This window comes from Enhydra lutris, unplaced genomic scaffold (assembly GCF_002288905.1).
Source record: "Enhydra lutris kenyoni isolate GAN:26980312 unplaced genomic scaffold, ASM228890v2 scaffoldscaffold15, whole genome shotgun sequence".
In the NCBI taxonomy this organism is placed as follows: Eukaryota; Metazoa; Chordata; class Mammalia; order Carnivora; family Mustelidae; genus Enhydra; species Enhydra lutris.
In genome coordinates this window covers 45,377,982-45,400,207 of record NW_019154099.1, presented here as the reverse complement: position 1 = coordinate 45,400,207, position 22,226 = coordinate 45,377,982, and the positions used below count along the sequence as shown (strand labels likewise).

The window sequence follows — 22,226 nt, the reverse complement described above, 5'->3', positions numbered from 1 at the left end:
GTGAACTGAAATTTCTTTCCAGATCTAGTAACTTTATATTTCAGTGTATTACTCTTCTGCTTCCAAATTAATCTCCATTATGTTGAATACTTCTAGTATTCATAAGCTTACCTCCTGAGATAACACACAGGGGAATGCTTCATAAACTGGAGGGTGCTGTCAATGGCTGGTAACACATCCCTACTCTTCTTAGGGCGTGGTTAGCAGTTTGTGGAACATGGAATCATTGAGAACAGAGATGACACAAAAGGTTTGAGAACTGAGTCCTGGATTCTTCAAATTCTTAGCATTTGGGTTGACAATGAAAACCCACGAAAGAGAAGAGGAAGAGACACTCATGAAATAAGAAACTAACGGCTGGCAGTCCTGAAGAAGCCACACAATGAACCTTCTGCGGAGGCATTCTGAGAGCGCCACAGGCCAAAAGACATCTGAATACACATTTAGCGATCTTTGTTGTCACTTACAGCTACTCAGTTAAAATTATCTTTAAGACTGCTAAACACACACACACACACACACACACACACACAATACTGCTAAACACACGATATAACGTTATAGGAGCAACGGTGACTATGACAATAGAAGTTATCTCAGGCCATCGGAAGACTGAAAATCACCCTACTATTCCTGAATGTATTGTATCTGAATCAACTTGTGGTCAAATTCATTTTGTCTGAGTTACCAGAGTAAACCACCGTATCAACATGAATTTGGTCACAGGTTACATAGTCTTTGTTTTTGAAAATGGAAACTCAAATTATATTATCACATGAGAATTGCAAGCAGTGCTATTATTCTAAAACTATACATGAAATGGTTTTGTGACAGCTGTGTTTTAGTGGCATTCTGGGTTGTTTTTCATTTGAAACTATCAGAATTTGGGGATATTAGAGGAATAGTCAAGTAGTTGAAAAAGTATTGATGATAGTGTCAGTAGGTTTGCTCTGCCTGGCTAAAAGAACAGAACTTGTTTTTCTCCACTGGTGTTTAGAACCTGAAATTAATTAGCAACCTTAAAAGGAGGGTGAGTGTCAGAGGTGAGGCAAAATGAAGGTTCAAAGCCATTTATATCCTGTAATTCCAGGTTACTAGTGAAATAACTACACCTACACAAATGAGCCAAATTCAATACAATAAAAAAAAATAAAGTTTCTAGAAGATTGGGATTTTTAAATCATCTTACTGAAATAAGAAATGTTTTCAGTTTCCAAAGAGTAAACACTGTACAGTATAGGTGGCTGCTTTTTATAAGAAACACATCAGCTATCATTTGAAAACTGACAGCCATCAGTTTTAAGAGCTAAATATTTGTTAAATTATTTGATACCATCAGTGATGAAAACTAAGTCATACCTAAAAAGTATATAAATATTTTGATGGTAAAACTTTGCACTTTTTTCTGAAATCAACACAAACAAATGCAGACAGAATATCAAGTCAAGTGATAATTAGTAAAATATTCATCAACTTTGAAAATTCTCATAAATGGAGCAAAATTAAATTTGCAGAACACAATATTAGTATCATTCCATATATATATATATACATATATATATGGCTATAAACACATACATACATATTTGTGTAACTATTTTTAATGAGACATTTTTGAGGTGACAAATGAAATGTATTCTACTTACAATTTTTTTAATAAAGAATCACATCAGTGAACAGAAGAAATAATAGTGCATTTCAAGTCCCTTACACAAACGACACCAGGTAAACTTGCTAGAGCACATGAGTTTTAAGTCATTAAGAACACCCAAAACTATGTCTTAGCTTTCTTTAGCAATATATCAAATGAGTCAAACACAAGGAAAATATGATAGTGTTTTATAAAAATAGAAATGTGACCTCTGCTTTGCTACTTTCTCTGTCCCTGTTTATTTCAGCCTACTATCCACAGTGGTTTCCTAACCACTTATTAAAAATTGAAAGGCAACAGCTATAAACTCTGAGAAACATGAGAAGCAGCCCACTTGCAGCAGATGTGGATTTTTTTTAATGTTTGCCTGGAGTTGCTAAAAACCATCTATCTCTTGAATCTCTCCAATTCTGATGGATAGTTGCTCGTACCACACCTGTCCCCATCTGTAATAACTGAAAACAGGATTTTGAAGTAAAAATACATTCTTGCCACCTTGACAAGTATGGTTTTGTGTGAAAATTATTAGTAGTTAAATATCCTCCACTGTCTCAACTTCCCTTATGAAACAAACAAAACAAGAGTTATCTATTAATACATAAGGAGTTCTTGAGCTTATAAATAACTCCAAGAATGAAAAAATCCCTATAAAAATGCTAATTCTACACTTACACACACACACAATTTATAGATGAAATTTCAACCTAAACTTTTTATAATAATGTTTATTCTTTAAAACCCTAATATTCAAATGACAATGAAATTACGATACACATAAATATTCAAGAAAAAATGAAAAAAAAAGAAAGATTAACTAATATTAACCTAATAGGTAAGTATCAATATTCTAAAATACAATGGAGGACATTTTAACTCTTAATAAGAATTTTTTTTCTAGAAAACACTTTTATTTGCTTATTCTATTTCTTCCTTTTTCATTGTTTTGGTCTAAACAGCAAAATATAGAAAAGAGAAGAATCAATCTGATAAACTATATTAATACCAATAACAAAAGCACATATCCTTATCTGCTCCTACACAAGTAGAAGATATTTAATTTTCACTAGGAAAGCAATTTCCTAATATATCAAGAAATTTTTGTGGTCCTTTGTTCCATTGCTGCTGCCGTGTACTAAACCCCATCTATTTACTTTCTGTGTCTAACAGGAAAACATATTTCTTTATATTAATTGCCCTTTGGATTTTGCACCTCTGAGGCTTCCATTCCTTTAACCAATATATTTGCCTTATAAAACAGGATCCTAGGAAGAATGGAGTATTGATGTTTGAGGCATGTGTAGTGTTCTAAATTTACTACAAGAAGTGAAAAGTAAATGAATTCTTCTCCCACCAAAGTCATGAAAGGACATGTCTAATAGTTCCAAAGCAGCCCTTTGTGATTTAGAGGGAGACTATCTGACCAGCCTCCAGATAGGGCTGCACAGGTCCACGAAATTACTTTCTAAAGTAATCACCTTTGGTATGACCTCAGATAAATGAAGAGCTGAAAGGTAGCTCCCTTGGACCCATGAACTTGCACACTGCTTTCTCAGGTGACAGCTTCGGTTGTCTTGCCCATCCGAACATCTGCATGTATGTAACAAGGAAGAGCCAACATTCTTCATTTTTTAAAATGAAGAAAAGAAAACCAAACTCATCTGGTGATTTGTTGTTGTTGTCATTTGGAAGTTCCACTTTTGTGGGGTGACCAGTCCCTCAATACTGGAAATGGTTTCAAACCCAGACAATTGGAATGAGGTGAATGATTGGTGAGAGTTTTGGAGAAGAACAAATTCGTAAGGTTAAATCCAAGTAGTTTTTCATTATAAATAACCCTACATTTAACCAGTTTCTTTGTAATTCAACTATGATGAAAACCTAGTAAGATTATTTCTTATAGAATGACGAAATATAATGAAGTTGCAGAGTTTGATTATTTAGAAGAGTTTACCCATCCTGATTCCACATCATTTACCAATAGACACTTAATAGTCACCCAGCTCGTTATTTCAAGCCCTGAGAATTATCCAACTTTAAAAACTTTAATTCTCGTAACTGGTCGTTCACAAATCTTTCACAGAAAAAAACAAAAAACAAAAAACGCTATTTCCATTTAAAGCCATTAGTTAAAAATAAATAACATTCCCAAGAATACAGGTCCTGAATAACTAAAAATGGGTTCACTGTCATTTCCAATTCCTTTTTCATGCTTCTGAATTCACTGTCTTTATTCATTTGCATTCATACTAATAATTATCCTCAAAATTAGACTTCAAAATTCATTCTTTAGAAGTGGTGATGGAACCACACACTTACAGTTTGTGATTTTTAGGGTCCTCTTGACTTCTCCACTTCCTGATCCCTCACAACCGTCTTCATCATCACAGTCCCCGCTGACCTGTTCAACCATGCCACCGCCACTGCCTGTCTGATGCTGCCACTTGTCGGGTTTGGGTGACCTACCCTGTAACAACTAAACATGGATACCAAAAACACGTATTAACAGCAAACTCAAATCACCTAAGAAAGCTACTCAGAAACATATGTGGGAATTAGAATCATTTTATGATGTGGATCTACTATTTTGATGAGAATACCTGGCCAAATCAAGTCTGTAATAAAAATTAAAACTACCAAAATCATCGTAAATGATGGGCAAGTTCTTACAGCTATGAAGATCTACAATCTGCATATGAAATCAGTGATCAAGCTTGGGCTGAGGCTTTGGAAAGCAAATAAACCAGTCTTCTTGCTCCTGGAGAATTTGCCTGGAGACTCCTTTTGCTCTGAATTAACATGTTTAAGCACGGTAAATCAAACTTCAGTACAACACAACTCCCTTCGCAGTGTATTGGCCGATACTGTTGTGCTATGTTGTAAACCAAGAATCCAAAATTTCTCAGAACAGAGTAAAATTCTTCAAGAAAAGTTTCCATTAAAAGAATGCAGAATTTGGGGCATTTACATTTATAGCTTTAAACTTTCTTGGATCAAATGCATTGTCCACTGCCTATGGCACAGAATTGAACCTTAGAGAAAAAGACATAGATCCTACTTCCATTTCTACAAATCACTTATGAAATTTAACCAACTTCTTGGTTCTCGGCTCTCAAGCATTTCATTTACTTATATGAGCAAAATAGATGGAATAGTCATTTTCCCCTACAGCACAAGACTGCTGGTAATATTTTTGAATAATATTGGAAAGGCCTGAACCCCTTTTCAAGAAGGTGATGTTATGAATAATAGAATATTTTACTTAAAGCTAAATCTGAGTAAAATTATTCAATAGATGACATATACCCCCATAAGGCAGTTTTGGAGAACACATGACCAAGCATGAACACTAGAAGGTTCTGCTATATTATGAATGAAATGTACCCCTGCCGAATACTTAATGGGCATTTAAATTTTCAGGGTGCTTTATGAAATATCAGGATTGTTACTTCTAAGAGATTTTCTAGACAGTAGTATTGTTTAGCCGATAACAATGAAACACACAGCCCAAGGATAATATTTCAAATTGAAAAACATAGGTTGAAATAACCTCAGGACATCTAAGATGAACATGTTTAGCATTTAAAGAACACTTACATCAAAGCAACCGGACTTTGACAAGATTTTATTTTATTATTTTTTTTATTTGAGAGAGAGAGAGAACACAAGTGGGGGAGAGGGGCAGAAGGAGAGAGAGAGAAGCAGACTGCTCACTGAGCAGGGAGCCCGATGTGGGGCTCGATCCCAGGATCTGGAGATCCTAACCTGAGCAAAAGACAGATGCTGAACCAACTGAGCCACCCAGTGCCCCCAAAATATTATAATTCTTCAAGATTAACTTTCTAACAAAAATGAAATGGTGAAACAATTTGACAATAATTTTAAAATTCTGGTCAGAACTTATTTCTATTTACTGTCATTTCCTAAATGTGTTACTAGGTATTAAATTTAAAAAGAGGTCTCCTCAGATTCTCTAGCATATTCCTCCAAACAAGAATTTAATATTCCATAAGACACCACCTCACTGAGAAGACCATACCCCTGGGAAACAAGCTATCAGATTTTACCTTTTTTTTACTTTTCATTTTCTCTGGCTTTTTATAGTACCTCTCACTGTTTTTCAAGCCCATGAACATGTGATGTAATCATCATTTCTTATATCAACTCATCAAAAGTATTCAAAATTCCATCTGACCCATACTTCCGGGTTCCCAATAATCCCGTCTTCCTCTAATAGGGTCAGTGTCTGTGTCCTCTTCATGAAAGTTCTGCCTTACAATGTTCATTTTCTTACTTCTCAATAATCACACTTCCACCAATGTTCATTATCATTCTCACAATTATTGTAAAATTTATCTTGCAAAAATCCCCAGTACATTTCTAAACAACAAAAACCAGCTTTTCACAGCAAGATCTTTACTCAAATCCCACTTTTTTGGACTAAACTATTTTTATTTCGTCTTACCTCGATCATCTTTCTCCTCACACTTCCAAGAAAATAAAGATGTTTCCATGAAGAGTGGAAACCTCTGTTCTTCCTTTGTAGTCTCTTTCTGGGAACCCATCCTAACAGACTGTGCTCTCACCTGGACACAAATTACACCCAAGTCTTTATCTCCAGCTCTTGCTATAATACTTCATCTCTAAGCAGTGATTGGATCTAAAAATGTACTCTACTGCTTTGTATCTTAAAATAAACTTTCATCTCCACTCTCCGTGTATCATTACATCTTCTCAACCCTTTATTGCAGAGGACATCAGTCTCTCCACCTACTACCACCATATTATATTCCCCATATCAGTGCTTTCGCCACAACCCTTCTTTTCCTCAATGCTCCCTGTGACCCTTAACTATCAAAAACTGTTCATTCCCAACATGTGTCCAGAGGAGAAATAGGATTACAGATGGACAAATCAAAGAAAGTGATCCTATAGTAAAATATCTGTGAAATTCCTACAGTGGTCCTTTCTTGATATCCATAAACTGGAAGCTACTGAGAAAGCACACAGCAAGCCATCCTGTTGAAGAGCTGAGCATTGCCTCACATTTTCTAAATTTACATAAGCAAATTACCTCCTCCCTTTACTCAACACCTACTGACATGCATTTGGATATGAGGTCTAGAAAATGAAGTTCAAATTTTTGCTGCAAAATTTTGTTTTTGTTTCTGTTAATTATGTCTATATTCAGTCCCCTGGCACCCAAGTCCTGCCCCTCAGCAATCAGTTTGCTTTCCACAGGGAAATTTTGTGAATTTGTAGGTCTTCAATTTTGTTTGTGCTTGTTTTATACTCTTCTCACTTCCAATTCTTATTTTCCCTCCACATAGAATCCCCCTTTCCTCTATTTCAACTCATCATATTATACCTAACCCTCAAGTTCAAACTCAAATAACTCTTTTCCCACTCCATACCTATTTCTTGGATCTTTTACATACATCTATGTGTCCCATTCATGGGCACTTAATTTTCCTGAGCATATGCCATGCCTTCCTGATTAATGGTTAATCTCTGAAAGATGAGACCCCGATTTCATCATTTTTTATACTCCCAATCATGAACTAAAGGGATTTCTATATTTCTATATTACAGATACTAAATAAATAAGTTTTGATTCATTTGAAATTTGAAAATAATTTATTAATTACTCTGTCTTCCATATGCTTTAGATCTAACTTAGTAAAGTGCCTTCACTTTTACTCTAGTCTTCAGAGGCTATGATATTCTAGAACAGTTTTTGGATTCATGCTTATTGACTGGTGGATGAATTTACTTATTTATTCAATGACATGAATTGGGTACATATTATACAACACATATATATTTTGAAGGCTATAATTCACATAAAAGGAGAAGACATAGCCTTAGTTCTTAAAAAGTACTCAATATGTAGTTCTTATTTCAGTCAGTCTTCATGAATATGCAGTAAGGTAAAATTAATATAAAGGAAATAATGTGAAAATCAGGAAAAGAAAAACAGACTAAAGGTTTCATATTGTGATCTTCCTAACTTATTTTTCCTTTTAATCTTAAAAAGAAGTTAATCTCATTCCTGGGCTCCTGGAAGCATCTAAAAAGTTGTTTAAACAAAAAATTAACATTGAAGGATTATGCCAAGAAATACTTCCCCAAGATATTGATGTTTGCCATCAACAAACATAAGGGTATTCCAATTACCTTTTTAAATGAAGATCTAGGAATAGGAACCTAGTGTCAAAAATTATGTATATAAAATATTCATTTTTTTCTAGAGTAGGCAGGGAACTTTAACTTCACGATTTGGGTCACCACGCAATGAAATCATCCCTGATTCCTCTTTCCCAGGGAATCAGCTCTTTACAATCCTCTCCCTCTCCAATGCCTGGGAGGCAGCATGCAAATCACTCCCCCAGTGCTCTGTTGGCCCCGCCTCCACGGGCAAGTGTTATTTCTCATGCTATTCTTAAGTCACTTTTGAGAAATATACATAGGATTCTCTTGTGTCAAAGAGGAGCCTTCCCCCACATGTCTTTAAGTGAAACAAAATAATTTCCACATGTGCCCATTTAAGGCAACACCCACAAATAAGATGACCGTACAGAATGATCATGAAGCCACTTTTTATAAATAGCATATGAAAATCAGTCATGTTACAGTAGATACACTCATGCCACACACAGCATCAAATCTCTCTTCTTTTCATCACATCCACGGATAGTCGTCCCATTTACTCATAAAATATAGAACGTGTTATAAGCATTTTTCAAAATTTACAACATTGAAAAATTTAGCATTACTTCTCTGGGTCTACATTCTCTGCATCTTTAAAAGAAGATCAATGTGGAAGGCTTTGAGACTATTATTTGGACTTAATAAAGTGCTAACATATTGTGAGTGCTCAAGTAATGGTTAGTTATTTAGATCATTATTACCATTATAACCCGTAGGAGCTGATACCAGTACCCCGATTCTGTCTTTGAAAAAGAGAACCCATGCAGGGGTAAAACATATTTCCCTTCATCCTCATCCTGTCTTGGCTCTGAGTCTGCCCAAATTGTAAAGATGTGGCATTTGAACCCCTGAACCTATTCCCTAGTCATGAAAGGTAGAAAGTCGATCGATACATACATATTTATAGAACACTTACAACAGAGGAAAGGGCATGATTTTGAGTCCCACACATACATTAATTGTGTGCCTTTAAGCAAATCACTTAAGCCCATTAAAACTTATTTTATTCTGCTGAATGCAAGGGAAAGCACTTCATATAGCGTAAGGCACTCTACTCATTTACAGTGTCCCCTGCAAGACACTGCATCCATAAAACTGAGAAATAGGGGCACCTGGGTGGCTCAGTGGGTTAAAGCCTCTGCCTTCGGCTCAGGTCGTGATCCCAGGGTCCTGGGATGGAGCCCCGATCGGGCTCTCTACTCAGTGGGGAGCCTGCTTCCTCCTCTCTCTCTCTCTCTGCCTGCCTCTCTGCCTACTTGTGATCTCTCTCTCTGTGTCAAATAAAATCTTTAAAAAAAAAAAAAAAAAACTGAGAAATAAAGTCAGGACAGTGAAAAAACCCACAACTTTTAGGGTGTTCCCCTTTACCTCAATGCCATGTGGTTTGTGCAGTCAGCTGATTAGCTGAAAATAGTCAGTGCTGATGACTGATGCTTCCTGCTTCTGTTTAATTGGTTTAGGAAGCTCATTAGGTATGCTATCTTGGAGGATGAGTTCGGTGGGTAGAATATCTGATGACTCTAAGGCAAATGTATTTCTTTCAGCTGGTGAATTAATCTCTCAATAGACTCAATTTGCTTTTTCCTAATAGTCTGGTACTATCCCACAATTGCAATATCCTTTCAAACACTTACAATAAAATCTGGCTAGAGATGGCTCACATATACATGTTTGCTGTGAAAGAGAAATGTATTCGTCAAAAAAATTTCCAAATGTGAAAGCAACTGAATGTGCCTCAAAATCCTACAGGTGGTGATGCATCTCTAAAATATTCCCCCATCCCCTTACAACCATTTACACAGATATACAAGAAGTACATATGTATTTAGAAAGTATCAGTCATCAGATACGTGCCTCTAGTCATCTATTCAAATGAAGACAGAGTAGAATCTGCTGTTTTATGATGGAGAATATTCAGGGTGAAAAATAAATGTTGACAGAAAAATTTCAAGCCAGAGAACTGAAGATACAAAAAAAAAATTACAATTATACTTCCACTTCATCATTAATAGACATCTCTAAAGATCCATTTTAAGTAGACTGAAAAAATCTCTTTGAATATATACATGCAAATATATACATATATATGAATTTAATTTTATTATAAAGCAGTTGGTATCTGCACTTTCATGCAGTTTAAGTGAAACTTACATAGAAACGTATGGGAAATAGGAAAACAACGGAAGCTCATAACATTTTAAAATTGGAAATCTGATTCAAAATTCCTCATGATGTATTTTTAAAGTTATCTCTGTTGCATATTTCAAATGAGAACTTTAAAAAAAAAGCATTATATAATACACTCTCTTTTCTGCAACTTAATTTCCCTTGCCCCAAACTTCCAATTTCACTCCCATCTAGTCCCTCACCCTTCCCATCCTTTCTTTATCACCTCCTTTACTAACACTATTACAGTCACATTTTATAAATCTTTTTATACCAAAATTTCCCACTCTTCCTCTTTCAAATATAAAAAAAAATATTTTAGGTTCAGGTAACATAACCACAAATCTCCAGATTCATATTTTCAAAACCATCGAAACCGTAACAGACTATTCTACCCAAAAAGCCAAACACATTTTACAATATGTCATGTTATGTTACGTTGACCAGACACAAAAGTCATTTCTGTAGGGCTTCTTGTCAGTGTTTGCTTTAAGTTTGAGCTTTCTGATCTCGGCTTCTGTTGCACCAGTAATTTGAAAGGTCACTGTTCTGTTGGCATTTAGTTTATGCAAGACAGTCTGGCAATTTATAAAAGTCTTGTGATTTTGTAAATAGAATACTGAACTTAGAAAAGGCCTACTACATTCACTATCTGGCTTCTAATGCTGCAAAAAAAAAATCATTTTTTCCTTGTTTCTGTATGAAAATTCTGCATGTTTCTTTTCTACTGCGCTTACCTTCAATTCAGAAAATGGCTGGTTCCACCTTTGAGCTGTTGTACCAAAGTGACCAGGTATGTTTATAATTAATGTGTGTTGCACTCCAAACTCTATGTTTTGACCTCACAGGAGAGTTTAAACTAAAAATTAATGAGTAAGTGCAGGAATAAAATGGAAGTAGGGGTACAAACGCAGCCTCAAAAACAACTCAAAAAATTGGGGAGGCACTTTTTCCCCAAAACAGGAAGTGTGCACGCCAAACATTAGTGATTCTTAAGTGCCTTTTCTGAAACATCTGCGTGAAAACACGCTCAGGATCTGGAAAGAATTGATGAAAAAGCAAAACACCTTTCTTACAAGACAACGTCAGAGTTAACAGTTGGAATCTTCCATCAAAACACCAGAGCCTCCTACCAAAACATCCATGCTGAGTTAGCTGGACAAATACAGATCACAGCCACAATAGGGAAGAAACAAGGACACTTTGTGACAAGCAGTGAGTGTGTAAGGACCCTGTAGCAGGAGAATGGGAGAAGAAGGGGAGGAGGAGATTGGGACCTGTAAGTAAACTGAAAACATGCTAGATGTTCAATGAAATAAGTAGATGTGTAATGCAAGTTTCTTGAAGTCAGACATTTCATGAGGCATAACATTTATATTTCCCCCCTAAGCCCCGAAAAAGGTGAGAATTATTTTCTTGATGTTACTATCCAACGTCCCATCTAACTTATTAATGTTCTAAATCATTACTGAGTAGCCACTTACATAGAAAAAATTACACTCCATATTGTCACTCGCACATGTTATAGGACAGAAACCATCCAGATTTCTAGCTGTTCCAGGTGAGTCTATGATTAAAATTAAAGGGCATCCTAAACCAGAAGAATCAGATATTAAATAGTCTCATTTTTTCACTTTTCTTGGGTGAAGAGTAAATTTGTATTATTCATGAAGTGGTATATTATTGGGAAGCAATCTGTTAACGTGCCGAAACCCTGTATCTCTGTAACTAGGTCTTCATATGGGTGAGAAATATTTAAATTCCCACCCAGGTGACACAGACTTTCATGTATATTTGCCCTAAATGTACAGTCATTTGAGCCCAGATAGCCTCAGGAAACTGCCTCTGCCCACTTCGGGTGTCACAGCAAGTAAAGGTACTTGTCACTTACTGCTCAGAACGTGTCTAGCCATTTGCCTCATTATCCCATACCAGCTTCCGTGACACTATGGGACACAACCACCAAATTTCCAAAATCAAAGACAGAACAAAACTGAACATCTGCTCCTCCTGAGCAAACAAGGGAAAGTATGGATGGATGAATGGATGGAAGAGGAATCCTGGATAACTGACAGCTCATGAATCAACCACACTTTCTAGAAGGGAAGCGGGACCCAGACTATGAAGGCAGTTTTAACTTTACATGCATGTGCTAATTAATGATATACGATTAATTTTACATGTGTTCCTGAGTGGTTTTCTTTCCTCAGTTCGTCTGCTAAATTTTGCTTTGTTCTCGGCTGAGTCATAAAGAAAAGGATTGATGGTGTCAGCAACTCAGTTATCTCTGCTGACAGAAGGACCATGTCGTTTCTGCATAGAACATGGGAATTAGCATTTTCCACTTATTTAGATTTTCCCTTGCCATTTCATTATCTTAGTATATTTCCAACAGGATTATACAACTTATGCCATTCCACTGATACATGCCATGGTCACTGTCTTTAATGACTGATCTTTCTAAGACTGATGTCATGAGAAACAGCAAAGGAAAAAAAAATTAAAAGGAAGGAAGGAAAGGAGGGAAGGAAGGAGGAAGGAGAACTTTAATTGGGAAACATGGTCAAGTCTAAGAGCTCCAGATCAGAAAAGATTTTTATTTGTTAATTCGTCAAAATGTCCATTGCTTTTTTGAAAGAACTGTGACGGATGGCAAATTCATTTAAAACCTGGTTTTGGCAACTAATCTAGACTGCCTTCACTGGCCAGCTGTGCAGATCTCATCCTCAAATGCTCTATTAAAACATTCTAGGGAAGATTCCTCTGAAGTTCCCTGGTCTATTAAAGGTTTACTTCCAAGGAGCTCATTCTGATCTCATTTAGTATGACACCCTTGTGTATGCCAGATGGTAACAAGAGTTAGAGCTTCACAAATGTCATTCTGATTTTCACCTTTGCAGTGCAATTCCCTTAATCTAGCTCTCTTTACATAAACTATAAAAATACGGACAAAGATACGCCACATGAGGATTAAGGAAATGTGATTTTGCAAATATTCTAGAAATAATTTGAGAAAATTAGTAAAATTTAAGGTTGTCGTTGTCTTGGGGAGAAGAAAGGCAGGTGTTTGGGATTCTAGGCTAAATTCTCCTGTTAACAGTTTAAACATGTGTCTTAAACAAACAAAAAAATAATTGGATTTTTTTTAAAAGTAGAGTATAAAAAAGTATATGTATAAAAAAGTACAGAGTAGAGTATAAAAAAGTATATTTAAAAAGTATATGTTTCTTCTAGGCTGATATCTGTTTCTACAAAAACCTATTTTGAAGTCCTAAACCCAATAACCTCTGAATATGACTTTATTTGAAAAGTTTCTTTACAGAGGCAATGACGTTAGAATGAGATCATGAGGGTGGGCCCTTTCTAGTATGATCCGTGTCCTTATAAAAAGGGGACATTTGGACCCAGGGCCAGACATGAACAGAGTGACGACTGTGTCTTCACACAGTCTTCAGGAGACACAGACAGCAGGAGAATGCACATGAAGATAGCAGGGGGATGCACCTAGGAGCCAGAGATGCCACCGAGATTGCCAGCAAACCAGCAGAAGCTTGGACAGAGCCCAAAACAGATCCACAGCCCTCAAAGCGAACCCCCCTTCCTGACTCTTCAATGTCAGACTCCCAGCCTCCTGAACTCTGACACAATAGGTCTGTTGTGTTAAGCCACTATTTGTGGTATCTTGTTACAATAACCCTCACAAATCAATACAAAGATACACACTAAGTAGAGCAAAAATCATAACTGTAAAACTTCAAGGGTTTTTGGCACAAGCTCAGCCACGTGACCACCATCCTCAGGATACAGAACATTACCAGCATTTCAGAACCCTCCATTAAACCTCATTTTCTTCTCCCCAGTGTCACACAATTCTGACTTCCTCCACCACAGACTCATTTTTTGAGGAACTTTATATGAATGTAAGCATGCCTGTGATATTCCAGATGTAGCAGAAATTCATTCTTTTTAATTACTCAATTTTATTCTGTCGTTATCAGTGAACTGTAACTTCATTTCCCATTCTGTTGGTGGACAATCGTACTATTTTGAGTGTCTAGATGTAAAAATACAGTTGCTGTGTAAATCTAGTAAATGTCTTTATGTCTTTCAGTGTAAAAAAAAAAAAAAAAAAAGGCAGTCCTAGCTGTTGGGTATACGCCTAAAGGTGGAATCGTTAGATCATACAGGTGGGTATCAGTGTTCAACAAAACTAGCTTTATTTTTTACTTATTTCCTCCTTCTCAATATTACTGTATAATTTATTAAAATAGTATAGAGATCTTGAATATACAGGTCAGTGAGTTTTTGCATAGGTATGCACACAAAAATACAATTCAAATTAGAATATACTACATTATAAGCACCCCAGAAATCTACCATCTCAGCCTGCAGCCACAATCAAAAGGTAACTCCTATTCTGACCCCTACTTACATAGATTCATTTGCCTGTTAATGAATTTCATAAAAGGAGTATCATGCAGTATATATGCTTTCACATATGACTTTATATTTAACATTATGTTTTAAACATTTATTATATTATTGTGCATGGGAATAGTTCATTCTTTATTACTGTATAGGGGTGAAAAGTATCCTTTTTTGCTACCCTTTTAAGTCCTCAACTACAACCTCTGTAACAGAAGACAGATTAAAAAGAGAGAAGCAGGGACGCCTGGGTGGCTCAGTTGGTTAAGCAGCTGCCTTCAGCTCAGGTCATGATCCCAGCGTCCTGGGATCGAGTCCTGCATCGGGCTCCTTGTTCTGTGGGGAGCCTGCTTCTCCCTCTGCCTCTGCCTGCCACTCTGTCTGCCTGTGCTCGCTCGCTCTCCCTCTCTCTCTCTGACAAATAAATAAATAAAATCTTTAAAAAAAAAAAAAAGAGAGAGAAGCAGACAGATTAATTTAATATAAGTTTTACATGACCCAGGAGCCTTCATTAGGAAAAAGCAGTTAAACCTGAGTATTTTAGTGCTCGGTTTGATGAAGAGCAGAAAATCATGGGGAAATGGGATAGGACAAAAGAGGATATGAGCTAAGTGGGGAAAAAGCAAGGCTTGTTCATTCAGATTTCCCTGGGTGGTATGCCTAGTCTTTGGAGATAAGGTTACTCCTTACCTCTGGTATGGGGAAAGCAGCTCTTATGTGAGATCTGCCTCAAAGGAAGTGGGAAAATCCTTTCTTCACCTGCCCTTTCTCAAATTTCTTCAGCTCAAATAGTCACTATGCCATGACGCCATATTTTGAGGTTGCACTTCCTAAACCCTGTTAATTACAATATAGGTAACTCCATTTTATGAATATACGGCAATTTATTTATTTAGCGTTGGACAATTCATCTGTTTTCAATTTGGGGCTATGATAAATAATGTACATTGAGTATTTACATGTTTTTTGAATGGCTTAAGCATTCATTGACCTTGAGTATATACATAGGAGTGGAATTGTTAAGACATAGGGCATATTAATATTTATCTTTTTTTTAAGATTTTATTTATTTATTTATTTATTTGACAGAGCAAGACACAGCAGGGTAGGGAACATAAACAGGGGGAGTGGGAGAGGGAGAAGCAGGCTTCCCCGCTGAGCGGGAGCCTGATGCAGTGTTAAATCCCAGGACTCTGGAATCATGACCTGAGCCAAAGGCAGATGCTTAACAACTGAGACACCCAGGTGCCCCAATATTTATCTTTAATAAACATTGCCAAAACAGATTTTCAATATGGTTGTTAAGGTTTAAATTTCCACCAGCAATAGATGAGAACGGCAATTATTCCATACTTTCTGCAACACTTGATAGTATTTACCATTTTAATTTTAGTTATTTTGGGGGTGTGTAATACTATTTTAGTGCTGTTTTAAAGACTTATTTTTATCTGACTTTGGGTTTTTTTGCATCCTCTAACATAAGGTGAGTTTTCAAGTCATTTACCCTTAAAAAAGGGATTATCTACATTTTCTAATGGATTTCTAAGAGCTTTTTGTGAAGTCTAGATATGACACTTATTTTTATATTTATATATTTATTTTTATCTCTTCTTTCTTGCCATTTTTAGATGAATCATTTATTTTTTTGTTGGCCTCCTGTTATTATTCTGGACTTATTATACTTTCAATAATACCTTTACCATTTCTGCAACAATATACAAACCATAAAAGAGTTAACTATTTAGTCACTCCCATTCATATCACATTTCAACATATATTATAAATTCCAGAAAACAATTCTTATATTTACCCTTCCTTCTCATGTCTAGTTCCTGGTAAATACTGATGATAAATTCCTTTTAATATCCTTGTCAGATTCTGGTGTCAATATATGCTTCTCACAGCAAATTTGGAAGCATTTTCTCTTTTGTGTGTATTTCCTGAAAGTGCTTGTATAAGATTAATCTTATTCATTCCTCAAATTTTTAGAAGAATTTACTGGATAATTCATCTGTGCTTGAAATGTGTGTGTGTGTGTGTGTGTGTGTGTGTGTGCACGCACACACATGTACACACAAAATGTAATTATGGATACGGTTTCTCTAATAGATACAGAGCTCATTCTCAAATTTTCTTCTCATGCCAATATTTTAAGGTTTGTTTTCAATGAACTTCATTGCTTCCTGCAGTTTCAGACTTCTATCAAGACCATTTTTCCTTAGCCTGAAGAAATGGAAGTATTTCTTGTAGTTCAGGTCTGCTAGTTAAACATTCACTCTATGTTTATTTGAAGAAATATATTTTATTCTGCCTCATTTACATGTATATTTTCACTGGTTATAGAATTTTAGATTGGCACAATTTTCCCCTCAGCATGTTAAAGATGCCATTCCACTGTCTTTAGTTTCTGTTGAAAATCTTATTTTGGCTCTTTCACTTGCTTTTAAGACTTTCATTTTGTCTTGGTTCAAGAATTTGACAATTATCTTCCTAGTTATGGTTTTCTTTGTATTATGTTGCTTAGGTTTTGCTGAGCTTCTTAGAAGTGGATGTATTTCCTTTATCAGTTTTACAAAATTCTTAACCAATTACTCTTCAAAGATTTCTTCTTTCCTCCTCCCTCTCACCTTTCTTGGTCTCTAGTTACAGGTATATTAGACATTTTGACTGTGGCCCATGTCCCCTAGGCTCTGTTCTGTTTACCTAATTTATGTGCTTCAGTTTAGATTAATTCTGTGGATCTCTCTTCAGGTTCACTTATTTGGATTTTATTTTATTTACTCTGATTTAAGTCCATTAGTGATTTAAGGGGCACCTGGGTGGCTCAGTGGGTTAGGTATCTGACTCTTGCTTTTGGCTCAGGTCATGATCTCAGGGTGGTGGGATTGAGCCCCATGTTGGGCTCTGTGTTGGGCATAGAGCCTGCTTAAGATTCTCTCTCTCCTTCTACCCCCAACCCCACTCGTGAGCATATGGGTGAACACACACACTCTCTCTCCTAAAAACAAAAACAAAAACAACCTATTCAGTGATTTGAGTTCAATTATTGGGTTTTTCAGTTTCAAAATGTCTACCTGATTTTTTTTTAAAGATTTTATTTATTTATTTATTTATTTATTTGACAGAAAGAGAGATCACAAGTAAGCAGAGCAGCAGGCAGAGGTGGGGGCGGGGGGGGGGGGAAGCAGTCTCCCTGCTGAGCAGAGAGCCCAATGTGGGGCTCTATCCCAGGACCGTGGGATCATGACCAGAGCCCAAGGCAGAGGCTTAACCCCCTGAGCCACCCAGGTGCCCCTGATTTTTTATATAGATTCAAATTCTTTGCTAAAATTTCCAACTTTTCATTCTGCTTACATTTATTTTATTACCATGTTAGCAACAACCAGCTTTCAGGGATATTGAGCTTAGCTCTTTACTACCTTACTCCACTGCAACCTCAAGATCTGAGAGATGTCTGGGGTGAGGTAATGGGGGTTGGCCATGCGTTTGTGGCAAACCCCTCCCTTTCAATAATTTTATCTCTTGACCACTGTGAGATCCTGGAAGATTTCACTGTGCCTTTTAGAATGCCCTATGATAATCCCTCAGCCTCACATACAGCCCAAGAACTCAGCAGATATATTACATGGAAAATAAATCACAGGTGCCACTGCTTACATTACCCCAGGATTCATCTGGGCAGGAGCAGTCCTCAGCCTCTACCTACAGTCAGAAAAGGTATCCAGAGAAGTAACCATTGGCAATCCTCAGTTCACGCAGGAAGGTTTCTACAGTCAAAAAATTTTAGCTCTTCTAGTCCTTTTTGTTGTCTTTAAAATTATAATTTTATAATTTATCTGCCTTTTAATTATTGCAACAGTTCTTTTGGTCTAGTCTGACCTATATGCCATACTTGCATTCACTTTCCTTTTAGTACTTTATTTGTTATCACACAGTCTTTTAACTTTTTCCCCAAAGCATCTTAATATTCATAAAAAAGTCATGAAATTTTTGCAGAAATGAATATTCCAAAAATAAAAATAAACTTCCAAGTCATGTTATGTTTTTTACATGCTCACCTTGGGAATCAATGACCTACCAAAAACTGCTTCTCAAATTAAAAACAAATCTGGGATTTGCCCAAAAAGGATTTAAGATAGCTTCTCTAGGGAGAGGTTTTGTTAGTGGGACTCTGAACTCTGACAGAAATAAAAATAGAAATGTCTTGTTGTTATAATGACCATTCAGGTATATTTTATTGACATACCTACTCTCCATCTTAAGGAGCTGAACATTGGGTATATAGAAATAAACACCCAGAGTCGTGGAGAGGAAGTAGATTTCAACCAACATGTTCTGAGGACATAGCTTAGAATGTGACAATAGTATCTTGCTTTTAGGTTAGTTGGCCAAATGTAACTCAAAGGTGTGATACATAAATCCTCTCTGTCCCTGGAGAGAACTCTGTGATGACTTAGGTGTCACTGGAGAAATTATCACGAATACTACCATGAACTATCCTCTTTCTGTGGCACTGAGTAAGCACTTTACTTTAGCCCAGAGGGCTCAGGTTAAAGGAGGAAGAAACAATAAACAAATAAACCCTGAGAACCATTTTGGAATGAATGACAGACAGGGATGTCAGCATCTATTATCAAAAGACCCGGAGGAAATTGGGAAGATGAGGGTAGAACTGAGTGAGTCAATATTCCATAAATTTTTAAAGAAGGTAAATATTGGAGAAGAGGAAGATTGATCCAAGAAACTTCCCTTCACCTGCTATAGTAAAGCATCCATCAGGTGGGGCACAGACAAATGAAAACCCGAGTACCTCCAAATTGTTTCATTCCATCAGAGAGTAAAAATTTTGTTGGACCTTCAGATTACCCCAAAAAACTTTCTGGCCTGATGAATTTGCCAAAGAGAACATTCTGCAGAGTTGTTGGGGGGTCTTTGTTCCCCACTTTAAAATTACAAAAATAGCTTGTGATATAAATAATTTGTTCTCATTATAAACTTTTAGGCAATACAGAAAACCTACAGTTCAGTAAAACCTTTATACATTTAAATTTTAAGTATCCAATCAATGTTTTCACCAGTGTCTATCTGGCGTTTTACCCACATATCTATATGGGGTGAATGTTCTTAAACAGCTAAAACCTACTTTGAGGTCTGGTGTTTGGATGCTTAGTTCTGCTCTGCTGACTCAAGAATATTAATCTGTGACTTACTGAAACCTGAGCACCATTATGTCCACTTCTAGTTCTTGAACATCATTTCACAGAACCTCATTTAGTTGTATTAGTAGATAATTTAAACATCAAAAAAATCTGGCCAAAAAATATGATATAAAAAATATATAATATAAATATTACATATATAATCTATATATAATGTATATCATATGTATTATGAATATATAAATATATCATAATAAATATATAATATATATTATTATATATAATATATACATATATAATATATATTATGATATATAATATATAAATATGCATTATATATATTGCTTTTTTACCCCATGTAATGTTTAATACTAGAAAAGCTAATATTTTCACTTAAAAATTAAGTATTAGTTTCTTTTATGCCAGAGGTAGCATGAGAATTATTTCTGGCACAAACTGGCTTGCTTTTGATACTGCTCTCATGTCCTAAATGTTCCTCTCTCCTCCATGTATTCAGTGTCCCATCATTTTTTAGCTCTTCACACAAGCTTTCCTGGAAGATGTAATTTCCCCTTCCTTGGATCATAATAACTTTCTCCAATCATATTGCTATTCCCTCTGCAGTTGATTTGATGTAAACATCCGGGGAAAGGGGGAAGACCAGTGATTAAAACATGCTTAAGGGCTAGATGGAAAGAAGATTTATCCCTCCAAAACTGCACTGAAATATAAAGGGAGGAGAGCACCCATTCAAAGCTCTGTGGGCACCATCATTGACTCCAATAATATACTGTCAGTTATAGCTCTATGCCAGTAGGGTAGCAACAATAGAAATGGAAAGGAGGGTGTGTGTGTGTGTGTGTGTGTGTGTGTGTGATGGCAGCTGTTTGAATGTAGTCATCTGAGTGCCCAACAGGGAGGGATTCATTTCCAATCACACTCACAGGCTAGCTGGCAGGATTTCATTCCTTGACACTTGTTGGACTGAAGACTCCCTTGATTTTGCATAACACAGGCCTCTCCATAAAGCATCGTACAACATGGCAGCACCCTTTATCATAGCAAGCAAGAGGGAGGAGAAAGTGCCAGCAAGAGGGGGAGAGGACCAGCTAGATGTAAGTCTGAATGTTTTATAACCAAATCCTGGAAGTAACAGCCCACTACTTTTGCTATATTCTATCCATTAGATGCAAGACATGAGGTCTGACCTACACTCAAGAAGAGGAGGTCACTCATAGGCAGGAGTACTGGGAGATGGGATCACTGAGAGCGGATCAGAAACTGCCTATGATGCCATCCCAGATAATTACCACTTTTCTGCCACTATGCTATTTTTCTTCAGAAAAATAATGTTCTAGAATAATGGTCTAGAATTAAATTAAATTAAAATAATGGTCTCTACAGCTCTGTATGCTGCTCCACACCCACAGAGTTATATATAAATGTAGCAGTTTTTCCTCTTTCTTACCACCAGACTCCAGCGTGCTTCACCCACACAGCAGAGACCCTCTATGTGTCTGCCCAAGCCAGACTTTTCAGAATCTGTACATTATTGACATGATGGTGACGATTTTTACCCATTCTGGAAAGCCAGTCAATTTTCCTACATTCCCCATTCTCAACTCTCAAGAGTGTTGATTGCTTTCCACACCTAATCTTTTCTTCTCCTTGTCAACTGCACTTCTGCAGCAACATTACCCCTGCCTACACTTTCTTTCTTCTTTTTGCAAAGTCTTTTTCTCCATCCTCATGCAATTTTAAGCAAAAAATATTCTAGGAATGCATGTTCCTGAACAGTGTGACCTGACTGCTTACATCAGTTGTTAACATCCAACTCTTTTTAGTTCTTCTCTTTTTCTTGGTTGAGCTCAAGAATGATTCTACACCATCTCATCTCATAAAGAGAAATGAGATGGAAGGGCAGATAATTCTGGAAGACCATTCTAAGAATCGCTAAGACTTTATTAAATAGTTTCTATCATTCTTTGGATGTTTACTTATATTGTTTATATTTTCCCTTAAGAGTTCACTTTTGATAAGTAAATGGTATTTATTAGGACACTATGTTCTAGGAGCTGGAGAAACAATACTTAATAAAAACAAAAACCTATACCATGAGGATTTTCTAGTATTACTATCTTAATAATATGCAAACATAATGCCATTCGTTTCTAAAAATAATAATTTGAAAGATGTTCAGTGAAGGAAGAGAAGCTTTCTTGGAAAAGGTACACACAAACAAGATTATTTAAAACAAAATTAAGAAAATAATATTTCATAGTTTATGTTTTGAATTAATTTTTAAAAATCTCTTTCTTAAATATATGTTTGGAAGGCAAATATATAAATTTTAATCATTTTTATTCATTGGAAAAGTGTAGGGTTTCATAAATTTTGCCACTAAACTTCCCTGACCTTTATAAATTACCCTTTTTTCCCTTGTTTACAATCTTACTGAGCTATAAAGGTGTAACCATTAACCAATCAAAACGAATACTAAAAGGTCAGTGCATTGCATATAATATAGTTGCTTTTCAAAACACGTGTAAGGCATTCAAATTCTGGCACATTTTGGCAAGTCCAACCTTGTAAAGTAAATCCATGATGACATAAATGAG

General features: G+C 36.1%; 1 protein-coding gene across 1 annotated transcript in view; it reads right to left on the bottom strand.

Annotated features, from left to right (window-relative positions):
- The window catches only part of LOC111146936 (glypican 5), a 707,501-nt gene that overhangs the window by 7,448 nt on the left and 677,827 nt on the right, over window positions 1-22,226 (bottom strand). The window contains exon 7 of the mRNA XM_022502687.1: window positions 3,968-4,124. Coding sequence (XP_022358395.1) covers window positions 3,968-4,124 — 157 coding nt within the window. The remainder of the gene's footprint in view (window positions 1-3,967; window positions 4,125-22,226) is intronic.